Raw genomic sequence first — 23,760 nt, 5'->3', positions numbered from 1 at the left:
GTTCAGGCAGACTCCGAGCGACTGGGAAACACCACCGCTCTTTCACAGCCAATGTGATGTGATACACTCTCTTAAGGTTAAAGGAAGCCTGAGCTACCGGTAAACACTTCAGCTCTTCCACAGCCAGTTTGATGTGATACAACTTCTCAAGGTTAAAGGAAAATGAGGCCCACTGTGAAATACGACAACTCTTTCAAAGCCAGACTGATGAGATGCAGCTTCTTTTGGTTCAAGGAGTGTCTGGGGCACTGGGAAACACTACAGCTCTTTCACAGCCTTTGTGATGCGACCCTGTCTCTTAAGGTCCACACAGAAGCTGAGCCACAGCCCCACAGCTCTTTCAAAGCAGGGTGTGAGACCCATCTCTTATGGTTCAAGCAGAGTCTGGCTGCATGGAATGGGTTACTAGACTTTCTGGATCTCCTTCAAAGGGGCCACAGTGAACTCTTTGTTGCACAGATCCAGCCACAACAGAATATGAGCCATAATGAATTTCAAAAGGTGGTTCACCTGTAAGGAGGGGGTGGGTCATTTTAGTCACCTTGTGTTGATGGTTGGTGTTTGTTTGTGGCCCCTGTGATCTGGTGAGCAAACAAGAGCTCTGGATCGAATCATACTCTGAAGTCTTTAGACTTCAAGATAGCTCAGTGGGTTAACCACAAGCTCCTCGTGTAACCTTCACCTCACAGGTTCAAGTGTTGTCAGATACAATCTGCCTGTTACCCTTCTACCTTCAAGAGCATGCCTGAGTTGGATGATATAATACCTAGAATACTAGATTAAATACTAGAATTGTGTACATGCCAAGAAGCAGTTCAGTTTGTGCATTGTGCAACAAAAGTGGTACAAAAAAAAATAACGAGACTCCATTCCAGATGCAAAAAGCTTTGATTTTTTTCCTTTCATGAAGTCTTATATGCATAGCACTCTCCATACACGGATGTGGGACATGGTTCACTCAAAACAATAAATAAAAATTAGATAATGTAAATCTTTCTTGCGTCTCTTCTCTCCCCACCACGTTTGCTGGTCACTGTATGTGCCTCTATTTCTACTTCAAGACACACTGAGGTCACAGACTTAGGAATAGTGAACTTTACTTCCACAGCAGAATTCTGCATAAATGATAATACTGCCATACCATGAACTTTCATTGGTCCCAGAAAGTTTGCGCCTTCCTCTAGTCGTAACGTTTTTCTAATTACAGCTGATGTTTTCTGCGAAGTCTCTTCCCAAAGTGAAATTTAGAAATTTTCATTGAAGGCAAAATCAAGGACAGTTTGTAAATGTTAACACGTTTTGAAAAACGAATAACATTTTTCATGTGACTTTAAAAAAGGCAACGTTTATTTTACCATTATGAATTAAAAAGTTTAAAAAATGTTTTTAAAAAAACTGAAACTGTGCATTCAGATATTAGGAGTGTCCCAAAGAGTTTTTTTTTAATTGAATTATTCATTGAGACGTTATAACGTAGTTGTAATATAGTGTTCAGCGTCACTTCCTTTTGTAAGAAAAACCTCACCTTAGGCTGGTAAATAAACAGCACAGTTGGCAAATTGTTTCCTGCAAATTTGAGGGAGTAAAACTGTTCCAATTATCCAAATATTTCTTTAGCTTCCGGAAATGTACAGACCTTATTCTCTTGAAAAGTAGATTATTTACGTGCACTTCAAAACAAGATTAGCACACATAGAGCTCCCTGTCTCTGGCAAAGTTTCAAAGCAACTGTTCAATGAGCAAAAGTAACTTGTCAAATCAGAAAATATAATCTGCTTTTATATTTGTCTTCCCGGGCAGAATAATCCAACAAAGTGAGACAAAAACGATTGCATTGTTTTCCTACATTTCTCTGGGTGTGAAGTGTTGAGATGCTGAAACAGGTATCCTTGGGAGGAGGAAAAAACAACTCGTGCTCCAAAAACAACAGAGAACAAACGGATCTCGTGAAGACACGCACGGCTCGATACCTCTTTGGGAGGTACAGGGGTGCAGCTTAGAGAAGAGGGCTTGCCTCAGAGCCCTTATCAAAGGTACATCTTCAAACGCTGGCCTGCCTCCAGCTACAACATCTCTCCCAAGCGACCGCTGCTCAGAGCCACTACAGATGTCCACGTGCTCCTCGTTTACAAGTACTTACATGGCTATCGGTTTCACCTGTATGTCAATGACCCCAATTCCGGCTACCACTTATATTCCAAGAATGCCTGATTTCTAGGAATCACTGCATCAGATCATCTACGTGTAACCCACTACCGCCTGCAACTTATCTGGTAACCCATTGGACCGGAGATGAAGCAGAGGTGGCCCCTCTGGCATGGAGGGAGGGGGCAAGAGGAGAAGAAGCGATAGGCCTTGCACCTATGTGATGCTTCGAGACACCCAGCGTCACTTCCAATCAGCGGGGTACAGAGGGGACAAGAAAGGAAGCGCTGTCATCAGGTGACCCTTGGCCTTGTACAAAACAGTTTTGGATGCACTTCAGCAATGCCGTATAAAATGAGGATGCTACAAAAGGAACAGAGGCTAAGGATGGGCGATACAGGTATGCCTGGAAGGAGTTAGAGTTCTTCAAGAGGAGTAAGAATGGCTTCTTTGGTGGGTGAAGAATAGTCAGAGAATGTGTAAATAAGGGGTATAAACTGGTTCACATTAGGAAAAAGGTATGAATGGCTGATTATGGACCCAAAGGTGGCTTTACACTTTACATGCCAAGTTGGTGGCACAATAGGAGCGCCTTAACAGACCTCTTCAGCAGTCATCCAGTTCTGGTGCCCTGTGTCCCATCTATTTAAAAACTGAATTGGTTATCATACGGAGGCTTACAGGATCAGTGATACAGAAATAAGGCTGAATATCAGCCCCCTTGCCTCACTGAGGTGGTTGACTGGTGCCAGCTTCCAGAAGCCTGGTACCGGCATAGCTAACGCCCCCTTGACCAACCACTTGAAATGAACACCTCGAACCCACTAACTTCCGTTAAAACTCCTGATGCTCCTTGCGAAGGTCTGAATATAAGGAGTTGGTAGATGCAAGCTTGTGAGAGCTCCGCCAGGGACAGCTCCATGCAAAGGGTTGCACACTTGGATTTTTCTTGATTTAAGTTTTTGTTCTATGGTGCTTTAGCACAGTGGTTCATCTTGTTTTTCTTCTCTCAATGAAGTCAGCAAAGCTGCGTTCATCAGTTGGCCTCAATTTGCTGTGTTACCTCCCGGATCAATAGTCCCATCTGCTGTTTGTGTAATTAGCAGGCTTTTGGAAGTCTGACCTCATTATTCTTGCAGCTTAAATCTTTGAGAGGGCTATTAACGTAAGTATACATCCAGTTTCATTTCAGATGCAAGACTTATAAGGTGATTGTGTTTCAGCGGTTCCCTACATGATGGCCGAGTTAAAGGTATCAAGCAATCTACATTTGGTCTGCAGGGCCAGGCTCAACACTTCTGATGTTAAAACCTCTTGAAAAGTATAGTACATTTCTGCTCATCACTAGATTCTGCATCTTTGTTGACACCGGTTTAATCCATTATGCCCTTCCGAAAACAATTGAACATTTTCTGAGTGTACGGTAGACTATGGTTCAGTTCTCGCTGAGATGTTCTTTCTTAGTTCATTTTCTGCAGATTCTGCAATGTATTCCTCTGCTTCTTCTGGCACACCTTTAGCCAACTGGTCTGCACTCTATTCCATACGTTAAAAAAGTAAAGACTAACAGTGACCCAGCTTGTGGAGAAGATACACAAGGCACTGTTGACACAGACCCTTCCTCTGCTTACAGTCAGATATCTTCGGGTCTCTTGTAACTTTCATAACCGGACTTTTTAGGCAGTAATTTCTATTAAAGAAACAAAAAGGTTGGATAACCTAATTGAGTTTGCAACCAAAAAGGAAAAGCTTAAATATGAAAATGTAATTTTGGTTTCAACCGAAAAACAATCATCATTCACTATGTGGTTCCAAAGTGTACTGGAGAACAGAGCCAGCACCCAAACCTGCTTCTGTTTACAGAGAGAGTCGGTAAAAGGCATCAAAAGTGATCCATTTAGCACTAAATGATACTTAACAATGTTATGTGTACACAATATTAGATACGTTTTATCAATTGAATTTACAGCCAGAATACCTGGATCAGGTACTTATAGTTTAGCAGAGGTACATAGTCCAACGTAACGGGCTACTAAAGATGATAATGTTTTTTGAGACAGTATGGGCCTGATTATAACTTTGTCAGAGGGGGGTTAATCCGTCCCAAATGTGATGGATATCCCGCTCGCTGTTTTACGAGTTCCATAGGATATAATGGACTAGTAATACAGCGGGTGGGATATCCGCCACATTTGGGACGGATTAACCCCCTCCACCAAAGCTGTAATCAGGCCCTATGTGTCTAAACTTTTTTCTAATGATCAACTTTTTTCAAAGTAAGTGAACCTCTCCTTTTCCTGTTCTCCTTCCTTCACAGTCTCTTTTTTGCTTCTTCCCTTCTCCTTGCCATCACAGTCCCTAGGCTCCCTTACTCTTCATTTGTTCAAGATGTTTGGAAGCCATTGGCACAGGAAGCTACGTGCAATGAGGTTTTTTAGGCCCTTGTGGTCAGGTATCTCAGTTTGATTGCCATTGAGCAGCACTACACAAATCAATGTAGAGCGAAACTTTTTTTCTTAGCTTAGGCCTGTTTTTGTCCATTGTAATGTGATTCACACAACATGATGCTTCCTCCTTTGCGGGTGGGAATACTTTGTGTGATTTTGTAATATTCTTCATCTTGACCAATAATAGCAGTTACTAAATAAAAAAAATAATAAAAAAGGAAATGGGTGCCTCTTGCTGGGAAACAGGAAGTTGGGCAGCTTCCCATACGGTGACACTGTTCTGGTGCCAGCACGATGGTGTGTGGAGCAGGGGCGGGAAGCGTCACGGCTGTGGTTAGTCAAGGAGGGAAAGGCTCAGCAACTTCTCTTTTGCAGGCTTCATACAGACTACACAGGACCACGTTCACATGCCAGTAAGGCGGAACCCACCGGGCAGATGTAGACAATACTTATTTATTAATAGGTTTTATGAAGCACGTGTTGTTTTTGCATTACTTCACAGTGTTGTGAGATGAAGCGAGTGCACAGCTTAAGAAAGACGGTGGGGGTAGATGGGCGGAAATCTGTGTGCACTGGCAAAGCCAACAGGTTTCGCTTTTCGGACCTACTAGCATTTCCAAGGCTGTTTGCAGCATCGGCAGAAAGGAAAAGAAAAAAAAAAACAGGAAAAAATAAAATTGTGGGAGGTTGCTGATACAGGATACGTCATTTCACAGGCGCATGCATGCGCCACCACTCATGTGTTTTCTAATGAAATGACACAGGAGCCATTATTTTTTTATTTAGCCATAAAAGATGACGGTCATTTAAAAAAAAAAATCACTAGTGTGAAATTGCAATTTGCTGCTGAGCCCTCTAAAAAGAAATTATAATATAAAGAATAAAAAAGAACCATGGGCCAGGCTGGAAAAACGAAGAGTGGGTTGGGGAAGAGGGTGGAGGGCAAATACAGGGAGTGGGTGGTAATATGAAATTTTTAAAAATGAAGCTAGGTTGGGGAAGGAGTGAAAAACAGCACACGACGGAGAAAACAACAAAGGCAAGAAGCACATAAGGGAGAGAGCAACATGAAGCATGGGGATGACGAGCAGAAGAGGCACTCTTAAAGCAAGCAGCACACAAGGGACAGAGCAACAAGGAGCAGGGTGGTATTTAGCGGGGAGAGAAGCATGAGGGAGACAGAGCTGGAAAACAGATGAACACACGGAGTGCTTAACCAAAAGGAAATAAAGTAGTTCAGTGCCTGCCAATAAAAAGGATGGGTATTCTCCAGAGGAGGGACAAACTCAGGAAGAGTGGGGCAAGATAACAAATAAGAAGCAAGAAAATGAGAGTGCAATAAAGCCAACCAACAGTAAGCAATGGGTGGGCAGTCAGCCAAATGTAATTTTCTGGTAAGCCCATAAAAATGTATTTCGCAAGTTTGCACAAGTCTAGTACGCAAGATCTAAAAAAGTCAAGCTGGTTTTGTATTAAGCCTATATAGTTCTGCTATACGATCCTTTCTTAAAATACAGCATTCATTCAACCCTGAAAGTCTTTTTTACATAAATGTTCAGGACAGATCCCTGATTGGAGGATTCTAACATAAACTTTGGATCCTTCCAAATTGACTCATCCGGGTCCTAAATTACTACATTGTATGTTAACCTGGGACCGATTCTATTCTTTGCAGAAACGCGCCAAGGGACCTACAAAATTATTACTAGAAGAGTATACAGTAAGTAAATTTAATACATGTTTTGTGCTTATTGTTGATGCAGGCACAAATATAACACCCCATGCAGCACTTATAAACACTTCAAGCACACAATACGTTTGTATACGAAAACACTTACAAAGTCACCTCCCCTCCTCTGTGTGATGTCAAAACAGTCTGTGGGACGTTGCGCTGCATAAGAACACCTCTTTGGAAAAAAAGAGGTGTCAGAATTTCACAGATTCACAGTAGCCAATACAAAATTTTTATCTTTTTTTAATTAATATATGTATCTTTTCCAAAGACGTTTTCCAAATAATTAATAACGGGAGGCAGAAAAATATACATAAACATAGGTTTCATCATGGGTTGATATATTCTAAAATAGCCAATATGTTGTCTAAACCATACCATTGTTGGAGCTTGAGGCTATAACGTGGCTCCTACATTCAGGAATCATCTATGGAGTTACAGTAGAGTTCTAAAGGGTTAGGTGGCTAAACAAACCAAAACTATGTACTTTGGAAACTTTTTGAAACATAACAAAGCGCCTTATTTGTTGACCAATGTGGGTTGTACTACTCATTTTACCATTAATTCTGAGTAGCCGCAAATCTTCTGTAGTGTGTGCAACCAAAGAGTTGGGAATCGGAAACAGAACCAGATTGCAAGGCCAGAGTTGGAGGGATGAGTAAAACTGTGCAGAGGTAGATGGGATGTGGCACCTCTCATCAGTTTGGAATTCGGCCTGTTCTGTCCAGGAAGGAGGAAATGTCTGTGCAAAATGGGCTTATGTCGGAGAGAATAACATTTTAGCTTTGAATGAATGATGCTGCATAGACATGCATGGGTGTGGAATGCCCATAGCCCAATGCCCAGGGCATACGGTTGGGGGTCAAGGACAACAAGTTTTCATGTTTATTTTGTCATTGGGATAAGTAGCCTAACTTCCTGCAGCACAAACCCTTTGGCTGCCAGTTTACAGGGAAGGGAACTATCTGCAGCTGAGGTAATATTTAATTTTTGTGTCCATAGGTTAATGCTGTTCGAATTCGTATTTATGATTCGTTAATGGAAAGCCTTTATTATTAGGGTACGCGCTCTAAATAAATGTTGTAAGCTCACACTGCAATACTGACAGTGGATCCTGAAAAAAAATGTATAATCACATGTTTGAAAACCTATGTATAATACTCCCAGAATACTTTCTGATTATGTGTAATTGTTTGCAGAAGCTTGTAAGCAAGATTGATGATTATTTGCTTTCAAAATAAAATAAAACGTTCAGAAAAAAATGCAAGTAGGACAAAAACATTTTGCTAAATTACTGTGAAATTGTTGGTACTATTTCTTTGAAGCATCATTTAGTAAAATGCGCTAAGACAGGCTAGTATTTCCAAAAATATTTATAATGGAAAATTGGAGTGGTCAGTTACAACAAGATTATGGGAAACATGAAAATAAGCATTGGCAAAGCCAACTAATCTGACACTGATGGTCAGTCTTTTGGTTTTGTCAATGCATGTTTTTTTTTATATATGGCTTTTGTAAATCTTTATTGTCGTGGGAGCTGCCAGGCCCTCACCATTGTAACAAACATTGGCAAAAAAGCTAAAAATATTTTTGGTCTTAAAAAACACACATTGCCATAGTAGTTCCTGGCACTGAACTAAACTACTTTGTGTATCAATATATGGAAGAGCAGAATGCGATGAACCACAGTAAAGCCAGCCAATACATGGATCAAGAGAGAAATGTTATTTTAATAAAAACAAAATGTCTTGGTTTATGCCTGACCTAAATAGGGGCCCAATTCTTAAAGAAAGTCACAAAAGTGCACCCATGATATATTTCTTTGCATTAGTGCAAAATGATGGCTTATGTGAATTCACAAGAATTTACAGAAGTAAACCAGGAAATCGTACTCCCAGAAAATATTTGTGAACTGTATTTTAGCATGAGCAAATGTGGATGTGCAGATTTGCTCATGTGAAAATCTATTGAGGGTTTACAAGTTCACTCTCACTCCAACCACTTTTTTACCACCCCCGGAAGAAATTCTTCTTCTGCCTTTATCAGGAGTACATTTCCAACCTTTCTCAGTATGCAAAAAGAGCAGAGAGGAGCTTGTGAAAATTGTGAAAACGTGCAAGTTAGTACATTTGCTTACCCCTGGAACTATTGTTGACTGCTTCTTCTAGCCTCAATATGTAGATATGCTGAACGGTGGCAAAACAAGGAAATTGCTACTATTCAAGCCCTACAATAGTATTAGCCCTGGAATAATCAGAGAGGCTATCATCAGAGCTCTCATGCAATGAGATTGCTGCCATAATTTGTGGCCGCACTACATGACACCAAAGGGACAAGTAGATTTTTTTTACAGGACAAGTAAATTTAATATAGCAACCTGTCCCATGGACAAGTAGGTATTTTATTAAATTCCACACCCCTGGATGTGAATTAAGTAAAAAAACTGCATCTTGTTTTTAAACAGTGCCTTGTGCCATTCTGACCTTACTGTGACGTGAAACTTCAGATGAAGGAGAGACACTGCTAAGGTGTAAGGGACAAATCATTTATGCCCACTCCCAGGAAGAGAGTGAGACTAATGAGGTGGGAAGGATTGGCATACTAGTGAAGTGTACAAAATCACGCAGAGTGCAGAACACAAAATGGAAAAACACAACTGCAACCTACATTGCAATGGCAAGAATAGAAGTTAGTATCATGGCTAATTGTGTTCAATCTTCCCATCTTAAAATACAAAACACCCTGAGCGCAAATCTGCAAAGGTACCCAATGAATTTGCGATGATACATTTTTTGCGAGGCGACCCTGTGCACGTGCTTTCATAATGTGTGTGAGGAAAAAAGGTGGTCATGCATCAATGTGACTGTATCAATTACCCACTCAGGTAAAAGTTTAGACAGCCACCTTCTTACATCTATCTCCACCACTACAGTGGTTTAAATGTAAATATGGTAGTGCAGGCACTCGCTATTTAGAGTACCCGTCTGCTCTTGAGAAGTGCTGGTACTCATCCATTGTTATGTTTTGCACAGGGCTGAGAAGTGCAGGTACTCACTTCTTTAATTTAAAGGAGTGAGTACCTGAACTTCTGGTGCTCAGTAACACAGTACCTGGCCATTTAAGCACCGTACACCACGGGCCACTTCCTGCAGGGAGGACCGGAAAGAAGTGTCAGTCCCAGCCAGTCTCCCACCCCCTCTGTGAGCCCCACATACTTCGGCTTGTCAGTCCCTTGCAGGTCCTTCCGGGCCTTCAGAGGTAACGAGGCGCGCTTTAATCGCAAGTGACACATGGCGTCTGACTCGAGCCACCTTCCATCAGTGCCATCTCGGCTCTGCGGCTCACGCGGGCACGCCTGACTGGGCCCGGCTGCGCCTGCCTGCCCACTTCAAGGACAGAGAGGTCACGCTGCTGTGCAGGTACCTGGCTCCGGGCGACTGTGGGCGCAAAGTCTGCCTGGCGATGGAACTGGTCGTCCCCGCACCCCACGACCCCCTTGTGTTGTCCCGCCCTGCATTCTGAAAAATAGTGGCCGCCAGGAAAGGAAAGGCTTCAAGTGGGTACGCACAGGGGGCTACATCGACGTCAGCCGACGTCTGAATGAACGTCATGCGTGGGGCCAGGTCTCCATGCCTCCCAGACTCCTTTGCGGCCAAGGACTGCCTTTGCCAAAGTGCTGAAGTTTGGTGCAATGACAAGAGCCAGGGACCAGAGTATTCTTGCTGGAAGTAGCTTGATTTTCACAATGACTGATTTCAATCTCTACACATCCTCATAGTTAATACTTTTCGCGCTCTACCGAGATTAATTGCAGTCAGTATAAAGACGTGTATTTCCACCTCTTGAAGTATTTCTATCATGTCATAAGGACATTAATACGCTACAATGCTACTACCGCTAGCAAAACTAAGGATTGTCTGCTTCACATTATTGACTCGTCGATTGTACTTAATTCCACTTTTCACAGTGTAATCACGTTTAATGAAGGTCAGTGTAACGAGTTCCATTTAGGATGTACAAAAATGACACCAATCAGACTAAAAATGAAGTGTGGAATATGAGCCGACACTGCAGTTTTCAGAATGCATCAGATTGTTAAAATAAAGCCCAGCACTACTATGAGCTTAAAACAGGTCACGTGGCATCATATGGTAAACCTTATGTACTGACAGCGATTGTTAAAATAAAGCCCAGCACTACTATGAGCTTAAAACAGGTCACATGGCATCATATGGTAAACCTTAATGACAGCATTAACCATTCCCGCCACTTCGAGGATCTCCAAACACAGCAGGCATGTATAACACCGAACAACAGGAAACAAGAAACTACAGACAGGGTCAGTGGTGGAAGCTGTCAGCAGATACGACGACCAGGGGAAGCACCACGGTGTACGGGAATGCACCCCCCCCCCCATAGTCCCCTTCCCTGCCCCCAAAGCATACAGTGGCCCATTTAATATCCAAATCTACACCGATCCCAAGTACTGCCCTTTGGCAAACATGTTTTCTGAAAGTCCCCTTCTTTGCTTCCTCCACATCCCATACATTTAGGTGCCACACATTTTCTCACGTACTGCTTAAGCTTTTGTTAAAGCCACATTGTTAATTCCAAGATAGTCCTCTAAACAAAAGAATAGAATTGCAAGGCCCAGGAATGGAGTATTACAAGAGGCAGTGACACAGGGAAAGGGCGTGTTACCCACCTGGTATCCCTGTATTTCCATGCTTCAAACGCCCACAAGGTATCGCTAAGGATCCTGCCAGGTTTCGGAAATCTGCTCCGTAAAAGATATCGAAGGGGGTTCAGCGGGCAGCCATCTTCTTTTTCCACTGAAAAAATTGTTTTACTTTGAAGAGAAGCTCTGCAGAAGGCCTGGGTATGGAAGGGGGCCTCTTATGTCCAATGTATGTTCAGTCTTTAGTTTTTCTGCAGAGAAACTGCAAGCAGCTCCAAAAAGACACACAGGTTCTACTTTGGGTCACGGTGTCAGAATGAACTCCAGATGGTTGGCACTATAGCAGTGTCACCTCATCCAAGGGAGGAAATCTCTGTTCTTGTCCTTTAAGTGCTCTTTTTGGGAAATTACCCATGAAATGTGAAAGAAAATGCAAGTTCTGAGGTCAATCCAAAGATGACTTTAGTTTGTATGCTCCACAGACCCATCTTTGCAGGGTGAACTAGAAAGGTGTGTAAACTACCATGTCATCAGTCCTACGTTTGTACAGGAAGTGCCATGAAGTATCCCTTTATATATTCTGGTCACCAACTCACAGCATAAAGTGGAGCGTTGTCTCCCAGCCCTGGTGGCCACCTATGCAGGGTGATGTGGAATCTTCTGCCACCCGAACTCCAGTGGCCCCGTTTTCCCAATTACATAGAATCTAGCATCAGCTGCACAATGTGACTGTCACAACCCCTCCAGTGGCTGCAACAAAGGATCCACCCCATCCAATGCAGTGTCAGCTATTAAGTTGCTACTGCATCTTAAGAGGAAGAAATTAAGGGATTGCTCCCAAGCCCTGACACTCCTCTTCCACAAGCTGTGATTACTACATACACAGGGTTGAATGGACTAGAGCGCTTGCACTTCCCCTCTTGAGAGCACAAAGGAGCATCTACTCACAAGACCTGACTGCCTGCTCCGTAGGATGAAGTGGCATTTAATCTCAGCCCCCAAAACTCTGGTTATCACCTCCAGACAGTGAAATGAATTACTCACTTCCAATGCCATAATCACTATATGTGCAGGATTAAATGAAACGGGGAGTCAGAACAGATACCTCCAGAAGCTGAACTGCAGTATCCCCTACAAATGTTGTTTCTGCTCCCACACCTGAGCAACACCTCTATCGAGTTAAGTATGTATTCACTCTTAACACTTTGAAGCAATGGATCAAGGCTTATCTGTAGTTTTTGTTCTAAAACCTGATCAACACCACCACCAGAGTCAATGCAGTGTCCGCTCCCAAGCCCTGATCCACAACTTCAAAGGGCTAAATACAGTATCCACTTCCAAGCCCTGATCCACAACTCCACAAGGTTAAATGTAGTATCCGCTCACAAGTACTGATCTACAGCTTCAAAGGGTTAAATGTAATATCTGTCTCAAAGCCATGATCACGTCCTCTTTGCCATCAAAGAGAATATTCTCTTCCAATGTCTTTGTCGCCGCCTCATAGGATGAAAAGGAACAGGTTGCCAGCTCCCAAGGCACAATCAACATCACCAGAAGGTTAAAGAGTATTCATTTCCACATGTAGGACACCACCTCCAGAGGGTCAAATGAAGTATCTGCTCCCCAGGCTCTGCTCGTCACTTGCCCACGGTGAAAGGAGGTTACTGATCCCAAGCCTGATCACCACCCTTGATCATCACTTCCACATGCCGAGCAAGAGCATGCATTCCAGGCCTCCTGATCGCCACTTGCACAGCTGGAACTGGAATGAGTATCGACTGTCAACTTCCACCTCCACTGGATGAACCACAAAGAGTATCTGTTCTTGCCCACTGGCAGCTGTCTCCGCACACTGGTATCTCCAAAGGCTCAAACATCATAACCCCGTGACTGGAGAGCATCCCAGATTCCCTGTCTTATAGGACGATGTCCACTCACTGAAACGGGGTTTAAAGATACACGCCTACAGAATCACACCAGTGGGGAGCTGCAGTACCCAAGTATCCCTGTCTGGAACGATGGTACTTCTCTAAATTGGATTAAAAAAAGCCAGCACAAAACAATAAGAATACTTACGCCCTAATGGGCAGCACTTTAGTTAATCGTCTGGCTGATAATTTTCCATTGCATGGCCATACGGTGACAGGTGGCAGAGCCGCCAGGGAGCCCACACGTCTCCTATTTTTAAAAAAAGGCTAATCTCTTTACAGCTTTGGCTTGGGATGGGTGCGAGTAGGAGATCTGCGTAATCTTTTAATCACATCCAGCCTGACAGACACTTACGCCACTGTAACAGACAGACAAGCACACAGTCACAGATGGTAACACAAATGTAGACGATTTAGCACATATGTGTAACAACAGAAAAAAGCCTACAGCCTACCACTGGGATTGGTGTAACAGTTTCACAATAATTCTTTTTCTTATACAAATAAAAACAACTTCATCCACTTTACACATGCTGTAATGTGTTTTGTTATGTTAGGCGAGACTCATCTCGGATATTACAGAAAAAGCACATTTACAGCTATATTCTCTCAGTTCAATGAAGCCTCTTAATCCAGATAAAAACTTCAGGATGGTAGTTCAGCCCCATATTACTATTAATATCATTATCATAATGATCATCATCATTCGATTTGTGTTTTGAAAACCTAGTTAATTCAAGGACAAGCCCATCGCAAATGCTCCTGAATAGACACCAATACCCTCTTGGTGCAATTTAAGAGAAGACTATGACAAAAGTCATATAGGAACAAAACACTGTCGCTTTACAGGAGGCAAGACAGCAGTGACTATAACTGAGGAACATGGGTCAGCAAATAATAAGATCAATTGAATAGAGTTGTTTTGAAAATCCTAAATATTGATAATAAAAAAAGAACAGAAAAGAAGCTAATTAAATTGATTGTCAACACAAGATATGAAATGAGAATACAACACTTAAGTAGTGAACTCAAAATTGTGCCCGCGAGAATATCTGCTGGTGCTGTCTTGCTCTGTATCTCCATATGTTCTCTTGCACTCATTACTGAACTGCTGCCTCTAGTAGTCTGATGCTTGCAGTCATGTGATATCTGGTAATTCTAAATCTGCACATATATCCCACAATCTCGAAGGACTGTTCTGGCAACCTGCAGTTTAAAATCGTGTGTCTGCCTTAAAAAATCTTCGGTCTCAGTACACCAATGTATTTGGTGAAAACTCTGAATATATCAAGGGGCACTATAGGCTCGAGAAGTAAATCTAGCTTCATCTGACTACAGTAATGCATACAAATGGCTAAACTCATACCTCGGTAAATTTTAGGGATTGCAGCCTTACTCTTTAACAAACTTTCAGTAGGCAATCTTACTTTCTCCTGGTATCTCACCTTCATATCCCTCCTGACCAGCTGGCAAAAACCACGATATGAAATTAGCAACAGCAGTTAAACATCTTTCTCTGTAAGCATTTTTTAATGTTATTAACTTCCAGACTTTTATAATTTAGGCGATGTCGTGGCTTCATGTGTTTCTGGTGTATCTAATGTACAGAATTTTGTATTGGATTATAATTTGTGCAAGTGGGACTTTTCGAATCTGAATTCCAGGTAAATTTTACCGGTTTGGTACTACATAGCCACAGCTGAGTGGGTAAACTGCATCATACTCACAAACACCAGCATTTATAATTGGGATGCAGACAATATTTTGTTGTCTTTTGTCATTGATGTTATTTTGTAGTTATTGTCCTTATAAGAATGTACATCAAGTTTTAGTCAACAGTCTTTACTGAAAGGATAACTCCTAGAGGGGGAATCGTACATTAAGATATTTCCCTATACTAATCCACCACTAATTCTTCTTGGGTTCCGGAGTAGAGTGCTACTCACGAAAAGCACTTCAACGCCTCATCAGGAGTAGTAAGCGCTATATAAATACAATTACAATATTATTATCAGTACCACTGATCACAGCATGAGGAACAGGAGTAGTAAGAGTTGTATCAGTATCTGTATACCACATATGTACCGTTGTTATAGCCTTCTATCACTGTGGGCTGTCTGGAATATGCAGTTCCATATAAAACTAAGATTACTGCTACTAGTTGCCACATCATCAGCAGCCATAGCAATGGCAGTATCTGTAGTTGTTTAACACACATTTACCATTGGTAGATGTTTTCATCATTGTGGGCTGGGGAGAATATACATTTCTACACAACACTGAGATTTTGCGCACATCGAAGTCAAGCTACAGAGGCATATTGTGTCAAGTGTGTTGAGAACAGCTGTATGTTAGCAGCTGGTTTTGAGTTGGTGACTAGGAGTTGACCTCAACAACTTAATGATGTGTTAGCTAGGTTGGTATGCAATTGTCCTTTCCTGTATGGCAGAGGGAATTTCATTCCTTATAATACAGTCACACCATCACCCTTCCCACAAACATCTTAAATTGTTAGTGTGTTGCACCTTCATATGAAAGAGGTGGTATGGCCACCGACAAAGTTAAAAGGCGGGATCTGTACTGCAAAACTAAAAACTCGAAGCAGTAAGTAACCTGTTGCAAAACATGTTACAATCAGTTAAGAATCAATCATTGTTAATATGGGCTAAACTAAGTACAAAAAATAAACATGTTGTGGTAAATCTCTCCTTTCTGCTAATCACTGTTGATTTTAGGAAAATTGATTAAAATTTTACAAGCCTGTTGCCATTTTCCTTTAAAATGCTGCTACAATTATGTTTTCACCATGGCTGCTGGCTCTGGCAGCAGGCACTATAACATCATAACTTAACTGTAATTAAGTTATTACGGTTGATCAGCTGCATCATGTTTTTCTCACAGATGTCTTTTCTTGATAGAGACATCACAACTTTACTGTAATAGGGAAATTAAAGACAGAGTTTACACTGAGATTTCAGGTTAGTGCAATAAAACACCTAAACATGTAACAAACACAGACACACAGACACAAACACACACAGAGGGTCCAATACTCCAGGAGGAAAAGAGGCAAGGTTGAGTGGGCTTGTGCTGCTCCCCTATCTTAACAACAGTAGTAAACAGCATATTGTTCTCTACCCTTTTGCATATATGATTTATTCTATGGCATTTATATATGTGAACTGGATGTAAAAAACTCTTTAACCAAAACTAGGAGGCAGGGGAGGTAAATTTGACCAATGAGATAAAATCACTGCTGTAAATAACATTTTATTGGACCACATTTATTCTTGCTGTCATGGCATAAATTTACATATACAAATACATACACACACAAATATATATCTATCAATTCAACCGAAACCTTTGTGCACTTTCAAAAAAAGGGACCAACGTCTGCTACTGTATATAACCTTTTATTGGTTTGCTGCTGTTAAAAACGCATTTTGGTCACGTCCGCGACCCTGATCACTGACAAAAGAGGTGAAATTTTATTTACAAATATTTTTGTCACTAACTGACAAATTGAACTCATACCCGAATTCTATTGTCCAAAACTCTAACAAGGGTGGTAATTTAGTGCTGTGGTCCATGGCCAAATATATAGATGACGTATATAAACAGCCTAATAACCTGGGCTGATACTTAAAGACCACGAGTGAGAGAAAGAAGAACATTTGTGCTGAATACAATGTAGATCTCCTTGTCCGGAGGGATCAAGGTCTTCTCTCTAATGAGGAATATCAGTTTTTGAAGATCGACCACCAACGTACACCTGTACTCTATCTAATACCTAAGGTGCACAAAGACAAAGTCAATCCACCAGGATGTCCTCTTATTTCAGCCATTGAAAGTACCTTCTAAAATGCTTCTAAATATATTGATCACTTTTTGTCTGATTTTGTTAGAACTTTGTCTTCTTTCATACAGGACACTGGTAATTTTCTGAGAAAAATCTATGGCCTGCCATGGGAAGAGATCACCTGCTGATGACTAATGTTGTAACAAAATTATACACAAGTATCCGGCACACAGATGCAATACATGCTGTGCAACACTTTCCGGGTGGCAGACCAGTAAGGCTATGTAAACACACACAGATGCTCCTGGGCATGATTAGAAGATGTTCGGCGAGTGCTATCTTCTTGTTCAGTAACAAACTCTTCCATCTTATTAGAGGGACAACAATGGGAACCTGCTTCACCCCCAGCTATGCAAATTTGCTTATGGGCTGGTGGGAGTAGCAGTTGATCCATAATGAGCACCAACTTGAATGGAACAAGAGCACTGTACATTGGAGTAGGTACATTGATAATCTGTTCATAGTATGGAAAGGTACCCGCAACAGTGGAAAAGGTTTTGTGAAGAGGATTTGTAACAACATTCTTAACCTCAATTTAATGAGTAATAACCATCACAAAGAAGGACACTACCTTGATCTTACTGTATAGGTCAAAGGTAACACATTACATACCAAACTATACAGAAAACCCACCGCAGGCAATACACTCTTGCATGCCACCAGCTTTCACCCTCAGAGGCTGATTCAAAGTATTCCCTATGGTGAGAGTTTGAGGGTGAAGTAGAATCGTACTGAGGTGGAGGAGGAAGTTCTGGTGCTACAAGAGTTGTCCCAACGATTTTCAGAAGGAGGCTATACTAGAGGCTGCATTGAGGAAGTAAAACTGAGAGCAAGTTTGCAGTCAAGAGTTTGTATACTGTTTCGCAATAGGAAAGATAAACAGAACAAGTTTGATCCCCATTGCAGATTGGTGACTACTTTTAACAGGCAGGAAGGGGCGTTACATTCTTTTCTCTATAAACACTGTCATTTGATCAGGAGTGACTCTATAGTACATAGGCAAATTAGTGCCATGAAGACCAGGAATAACTTTTAGGAGAGCCCGATCAATGATGGACAGTCTAGCCAAAAGCAGGTCTTTATTAAAGAGAAAAGTTCCTGGCTTAACCAGCATCCAGGATTTGTAGCAGATGTAAAGCCTGTGTGCATTGCAGAAATACATCAGAGTACATTTCACCTCCCACACATAAAAATAAGAAAATTAGAGGTCTCTATCATTGCAAAACTAGCTATGCAATCTATGCTCCTCCAGTATCTGTGTGATCTCCTGTAAATTGGTAGCATAATGCTTCTGTCTCATAGTACAGTACTCCAGCAGATAAGGATCAGACTTATCCTGTGGCCAGGCATTTTAAGCAACATCATCAGAGATTAACATAGTTTGTCATTGATGTAATATTTGTAAATTTCAGAGGGGGAGACATGGAGCGAGCTTTTAGGAGACTCGAGTCCAGCTACATTATAAGGCTCAACACCAAACATCCTAATGGTCTCAACTGTGAGGAAGATATGCATACACATTTGTAATTCCTAGATATAACTGCAAGTCGTAAAGGACCTAGAGGAGTGTAACACTCAACTGTGTTAATTTGGTTTTTGCTTTATCATTTGTGCTGTACATCATGATTGTGGGGTGTAGGTGTGTTTTATAGGTACAGGTAGATCATTCCAGAAAGGAGAAATGTTTTTAAACAAGTTGAATATGTTGCATTACAATACTCCAATGATCTTAGAGGATGTTGACAGTTTCAGTCCCAATCAGGCTCAATTCCAATAGCTCCATCAACTATGTTGTGCAAAAAAATATTTGTGTGGGCGGCTCCTATGTTATATTGCGCCATATGAGTTGATTCAATCTGAGTGCTATGATCAACTAGATGAATTGCCCACTGGAGAGCAACTTGATTGGTGTTCACTGACACTGTGTATTTTATCTTAACAATGTACCCACAGGGGTTTTATGTGTAATGATTGTGCATTCCAATGAATTAATTTAGGTGTCTTTCCATAACAGGAAATCTGTTATACGTATACGTAGATTTGCATTTCATGTATAAGTGATGCATAGGCAACACAAAATCATAATAGCTCTTACATATGATTTTTGTCATCAATATTACTAATTGGTTTTACTACACCTTTATTATTAAGGTTTGTAATTTTATGTTTGTAATATTGAAACCTATAGGTGGCTGGAGTACCCTTGTTTAGTGTTTTCACAGTGGTTATGATGACGTCACACGCCATGAAAGCTTAAAATTCATGTTAATGAAATTTCACCTCTTTTGTCAGTGATCAAGGTCACAGACGCAACTGTAGGAAGCTGGCCTGGTTTGCAGTGGGTCCCTAAGGTACTTACACCTTATACCAGGTCCAGTTGTCCCTTATTGGTGAAACGTAGGCAGTGTTCTAGCAGCTTAGGCTGTCTAGAGGTAGCTGTAGCAGAGCAGCTTAGGCTGAACTAGGAGACATGTAAAGCTCCTGCAATACCACTATAGTTACACAGTACTTATACACAATAAAAGACAATACTCAGCGTTACCAAAAATAAAGGTAATTTATTTTAGTGACACAAGGCCAAAAATATCTTAGAGACAATACTCTTTCTGGAGGTAAATATTATCCACAATGTATACACTAGTAACCAAAATCAGATAAGTAAACAGTCATAGAATAGTGCAAACAGTAGAAAATACAATAGATTGCAATGGGCCTAGGGGCAACACAAACCATATACTAAAATAGTGGAAAGCGAATCACGAATTCCCCCCTAGGCAAGTGTAGTGTGTAGAGGGACGCTGGGTGTGTAAGAAAACACCAAAGGTAAGTAATGTACCCCACCCCAGAGCCCAGGAATGCAGGAGTAAGATACAGCAAGTTTCCTCAGGACACACTAAAAGTCGTGATAAAAGATTTTACAAGAACCAAGCAAGACTGAAAGCAACAAACAATGAATTGCTGGACCTGAAGATCTGTGGAGAGAGGAGACCAAGTCCAGAAGTCGAAGAAGAGTCCAGGAAGGACAGGAGCCCCTGCCAACCTTGAAGATGGTGCAAAAGTGGATTCTCTGGTAAGAAGAAGAGTACAGAAGAGCACCAAAGAAGATGGCTACGGGTTCCCGCTTGGTGGAGGTGATGTCCAACATCAAGTTGTTGGATGCAGGCCGTTTGCGTCGCTAGATTCCGCCACCAAGCCTTGGTTCACGCAAGTATGTGGTTTGCATCAAAGTGGAGCTGCCTGTACCCAGGAAGGACCTGGGGGTCTCAACTCGGACTGAGGGGACAGAGGGGGCTCTCAGCACTTCAGAGAGCCCACAGAAGACCAGGCAGCACCCACAGGAGTCCCAGAACACGGGACAAAGTAGATGTAAAGTACGGTCGTCGCAGCACTACAAAGGGAGGTCCCACGGCGACGGAGAACAACTCAGCGAGTTGTGCGTCGCAGGATTTAGTGCTGGGGACCTGGGCTACACTGTGCATGAAGGATTCTTGTAAGAAGTGCACAGAAGCCCAAAGAGCTGGAGATGACGCGGTGCACAGGAGTACTGTCGCAGCACGGGGAGGCAAGCTCTTACCTCCACCAAATTTGGACAGCTGGGCCTTAGGACAGTCTGGGTCACATCGGTCCACCACCTGTGTTCCAGGGAGCACGCATCGTCAGGAGAGGAGTCCCAGAGTACTGGTCGTCGTTGCAGAAGGGTGCCTTCAGAAGCAGGGAAGTGACTCCGTCACTCCACGTGAAATTCCTTCGGTTCTTCTGTTGCAAATGCTGGCTGGAGCTGAAGTTGCAGGTCACAGGAGTCGTCCTGGATACTTTGTTGAAGTTACAGCGGTTCCTGGAGCAGTCTGTGGTTGATCTGATGGTCAGATCTGAAGCAGAGGATGCAAAGGATTCCTGGAGGAGTCTTGCAAGCTGAATCTGAGGCAACACCCAGAGGAGAGACCCTAAATAGCCCTGAGAGGGGGATTGGCTACCTACAGAGGTATGCACCTATCAAGAGGGGTCTCTGATGTCACCTGCTGGCACTGGCCACTCAGAGGTCTCCAGAGTGTCCCCACACCTTGGGACACACTGGAGGAGCTCTGGGCACCACCCCTGGGGTGGTGATGGACAGGGGAGTGGTCACTCCCCTTGCCTTTGTCCCGTTTCGCACCAGAGCAGGGACTGGGGGTCCTTGAACCGGTGTAGACTGGCTTATGCAAGAAGGGCACTATCTGTGCCCTTCAAAGCATTTCCACAGGCTCTGGGAGGCTACCCCTCCCATGCCTGTAACACCTATGTCCAAAGGGAGGGGGTGTAACAACCTTCTCCCAAAGGAAATGCATTGTTTTGCCTTCCTGGGATTGAGCTGCTCAGTCTCCAGGAGGGCAGAAACCTGTTTGTGAGGTGGCAGCAGCTGGAGCTGCAGTGGAAACCTCGGAGAGCTGGTTTGGCAGTAATGGATGTCCATGGTGAAACCCACAGGGTGCATGGGATTGACCCCCCAATACCAGATTTGGAATGGGGGGACAATTCCATGATCTTAGACACCTCACATGGCCATATTTGGAGTTACCATTGTGAAGCTACATATATGTATTGGCATATATGTAAATGCATGCATGTAATGGTATCCCTGCACTAACAAAGGCCCGGGAATTGGCCCTGGACAACATGGGGGCACCTTTGCTAGTGCAAGGGTGCCCTCACACTTAGTAACTTTGCACCTAGCCTTCAGTAAATGAAGGTTAGACATATATGTTACATATAAGTTACTTAAGTGCAGTGAAAATGGTTGTGAAATAGTGTGGGCACTATTTCACTCAGGCTGCGGTGGCAGTCCTGAAGAAAGGTTTGTCTGAGCTCCTTATGGGTGGCAAAAGAACTACTGCAGCCCATAAGGATCTCCTAGAACCCCAATGCCCTGGGTACCTAGGTACCATATACTAGAGACTTATAAGGGGGCCCAGTGTGCCAATTGGAATTAGAATATGGAGTCACTAAACTATAGTGACAAATTTGGTAAGTAGCGCGAGCATAAAACAGTTAAGCATACTGACAACACACAAATAGGCCACAAACTATGAGCACTGGGGTCCTGGCTAGCAGGATCCCAGTGAGACAGGCAAAACACACTGACAAATAGGGTTTTAACTATGAGCACTGGGGTCCTAGCTAGCAGGATCCCAGTGAGACAGTATAAAAACACTGACAAACACTCACAAACAGACCAAAAGTGGGGGTAACCATGCTAGAAAGAGGTTACATTCTCACAGCGACCGAAACGTGTTTGACAGCAGAAAACCAATAAAAATATATAATTTGTAGCAGACGTCGGTCCCTTTGTTTGAAAGTGCCCAAAGGCTTCAGTTGGAGACATGAGTGTGTGTGTGTATATTACATAGTGGTGATTGCCACTCTGTACTTATGCTTTACAAGTACTTTCCACTGAAAATACTTTTCTTGATTTTCTAATGACTTTTGACACCGTGGACGGTTATGTATCAAACTTGCCAATCTACTAAGTCAATCAGCTACATTTCCGCATGCCAAGTTTTGTGAAGATCCGTTCAAGGGAAACAAGTTAAAAGGACAGGTGACAACATGACTCATTTCCCATTTTACCTCGCATAGGAAATTTTGCTGAAAGATAGAAAAAAAAACCTGAGTGGTCTACGTCAAATGGAGTACACTTTTACTGAGAAAGTGCGCTTTTACTGATTTGGTGTTATTAGTAAGTAGTTTTTTTTTTGAAGATTGCATTTTAACAAAATGTGCTGGGTCGGACTTAAAGGTTTAACACTTTTTTATATCTTGTCAGTTAAAAAGCCATTTGTTAGTTTGCTTAAAACTAAGGCACTGTTTGAATAATATGCTGCAAGGCTCATATCAGGATCCAGAATATTCAACCACATTTCAAAACACCTAAAACCTCTAAAATGGTTTCCGCTGGAAGCTAGAATCCAGGTGAAGCTAGCTTGCATGATAAACAAGGCCCTTCACCATAAAAACCTGTCTACCTGGCCAAAAACTCGAACTATCTGGTGGTGGTCATTCCTCAAGAAGCGCTTACTCCCTGTTGTTCAACCCACAGAAGTTCAACAAAAAAAAACTTATAAACGCCCCTTCTCTGGTCTAGCACCAAGAATTTGGAACTCACTGCCTTCTGAAACAAGGACAAACCCCTCAATTACCTTTTTAAAAAAAGAAGTAAAAATGCTTATGATGAATATATTCCTTCAATAGTAGTCATGCAGAGTGGAATATTCTATCTGTATAGCTGCCTGTTTATTCTTTCTTGCATATTCCCATCTATGTATGAGTTGACTGCTATATGTACAGCGCTCTGATACCCTGACAGGTCATGTTCGTGCTATATAAAACTCCTCAAATGAATACCTGAAATCTGGCAGACAGTACATTCAGATTAATTTTGGTATTTGGCATAGCCAAGGGGGAGTTGGGCAGCTGAAAAAGGAAGGAGGCAAAGAAAGTGTTCATTTGCTAATAGGTTTGGCGTTGTTGATGAAGCAGCACAAAACTTGATAGAGGCTAGGAAGGATTAGTTATCTACTGGTATGTCAAGTTTTGTGCCGATCCATAAAGAGAGACGATAGTTAAAGGGGGTGGAGGGTCCAGTATAAATTTCATTTGCTTATAACTTTAGCATTGTTTGATCAATCTGTTTCAAGTGTGGCAAATAGTTAGGACGGGATACCCAGTGCAGGTATATTAATTTTCATGAAGATCCAGTGGGGGGCTCAGTTAAAGGAGAGGGTCAAAATATTTTACATTCACTAATAACACTGGCATTGTTCGATGGATCTACAGGAAGTTTTACAGTGAACCTGTTCTGTTTAAACTTCTTGTATTTCTACATTTGAGCAGATGCACCGAGGGGGGCAGAGTTAAAAATGGGTGTCAGAAAGAGTCTATTTGCTAACAACATTGCCACTGTGTGATGAATTTGCACAAAATTTGGCAGAAGT

At 42.2% G+C, this 23,760-nt stretch overlaps 1 protein-coding gene across 7 annotated transcripts in view; it reads right to left on the bottom strand.

Annotated features, from left to right (window-relative positions):
• RXRA (retinoid X receptor alpha) overlaps positions 1-23,760 on the bottom strand; it is a 417,621-nt gene that overhangs the window by 89,705 nt on the left and 304,156 nt on the right. For 4 of the 7 annotated variants that reach the window (XM_069241575.1, XM_069241572.1, XM_069241576.1 and 1 more), the window contains one exon: positions 6,431-6,499. The exons of 2 other annotated variants lie outside the window; for them this stretch is intronic. In XM_069241575.1, the coding sequence (XP_069097676.1) occupies positions 6,431-6,499 (69 nt within the window). Of the gene's footprint in view, positions 1-6,430; positions 6,500-9,539; positions 9,564-23,760 lie in introns of those variants that run through there. One more of the 7 variants, XM_069241579.1, reaches the window with a different exon arrangement.

The sequence above is a fragment of the Pleurodeles waltl genome, chromosome 6 (assembly GCF_031143425.1).
Source record: "Pleurodeles waltl isolate 20211129_DDA chromosome 6, aPleWal1.hap1.20221129, whole genome shotgun sequence".
NCBI lineage: Eukaryota > Metazoa > Chordata > Amphibia > Caudata > Salamandridae > Pleurodeles > Pleurodeles waltl.
The sequence above is the reverse complement of the archived record's forward strand: the minus strand, read 5'-3'. Positions and strand labels throughout refer to the sequence as shown.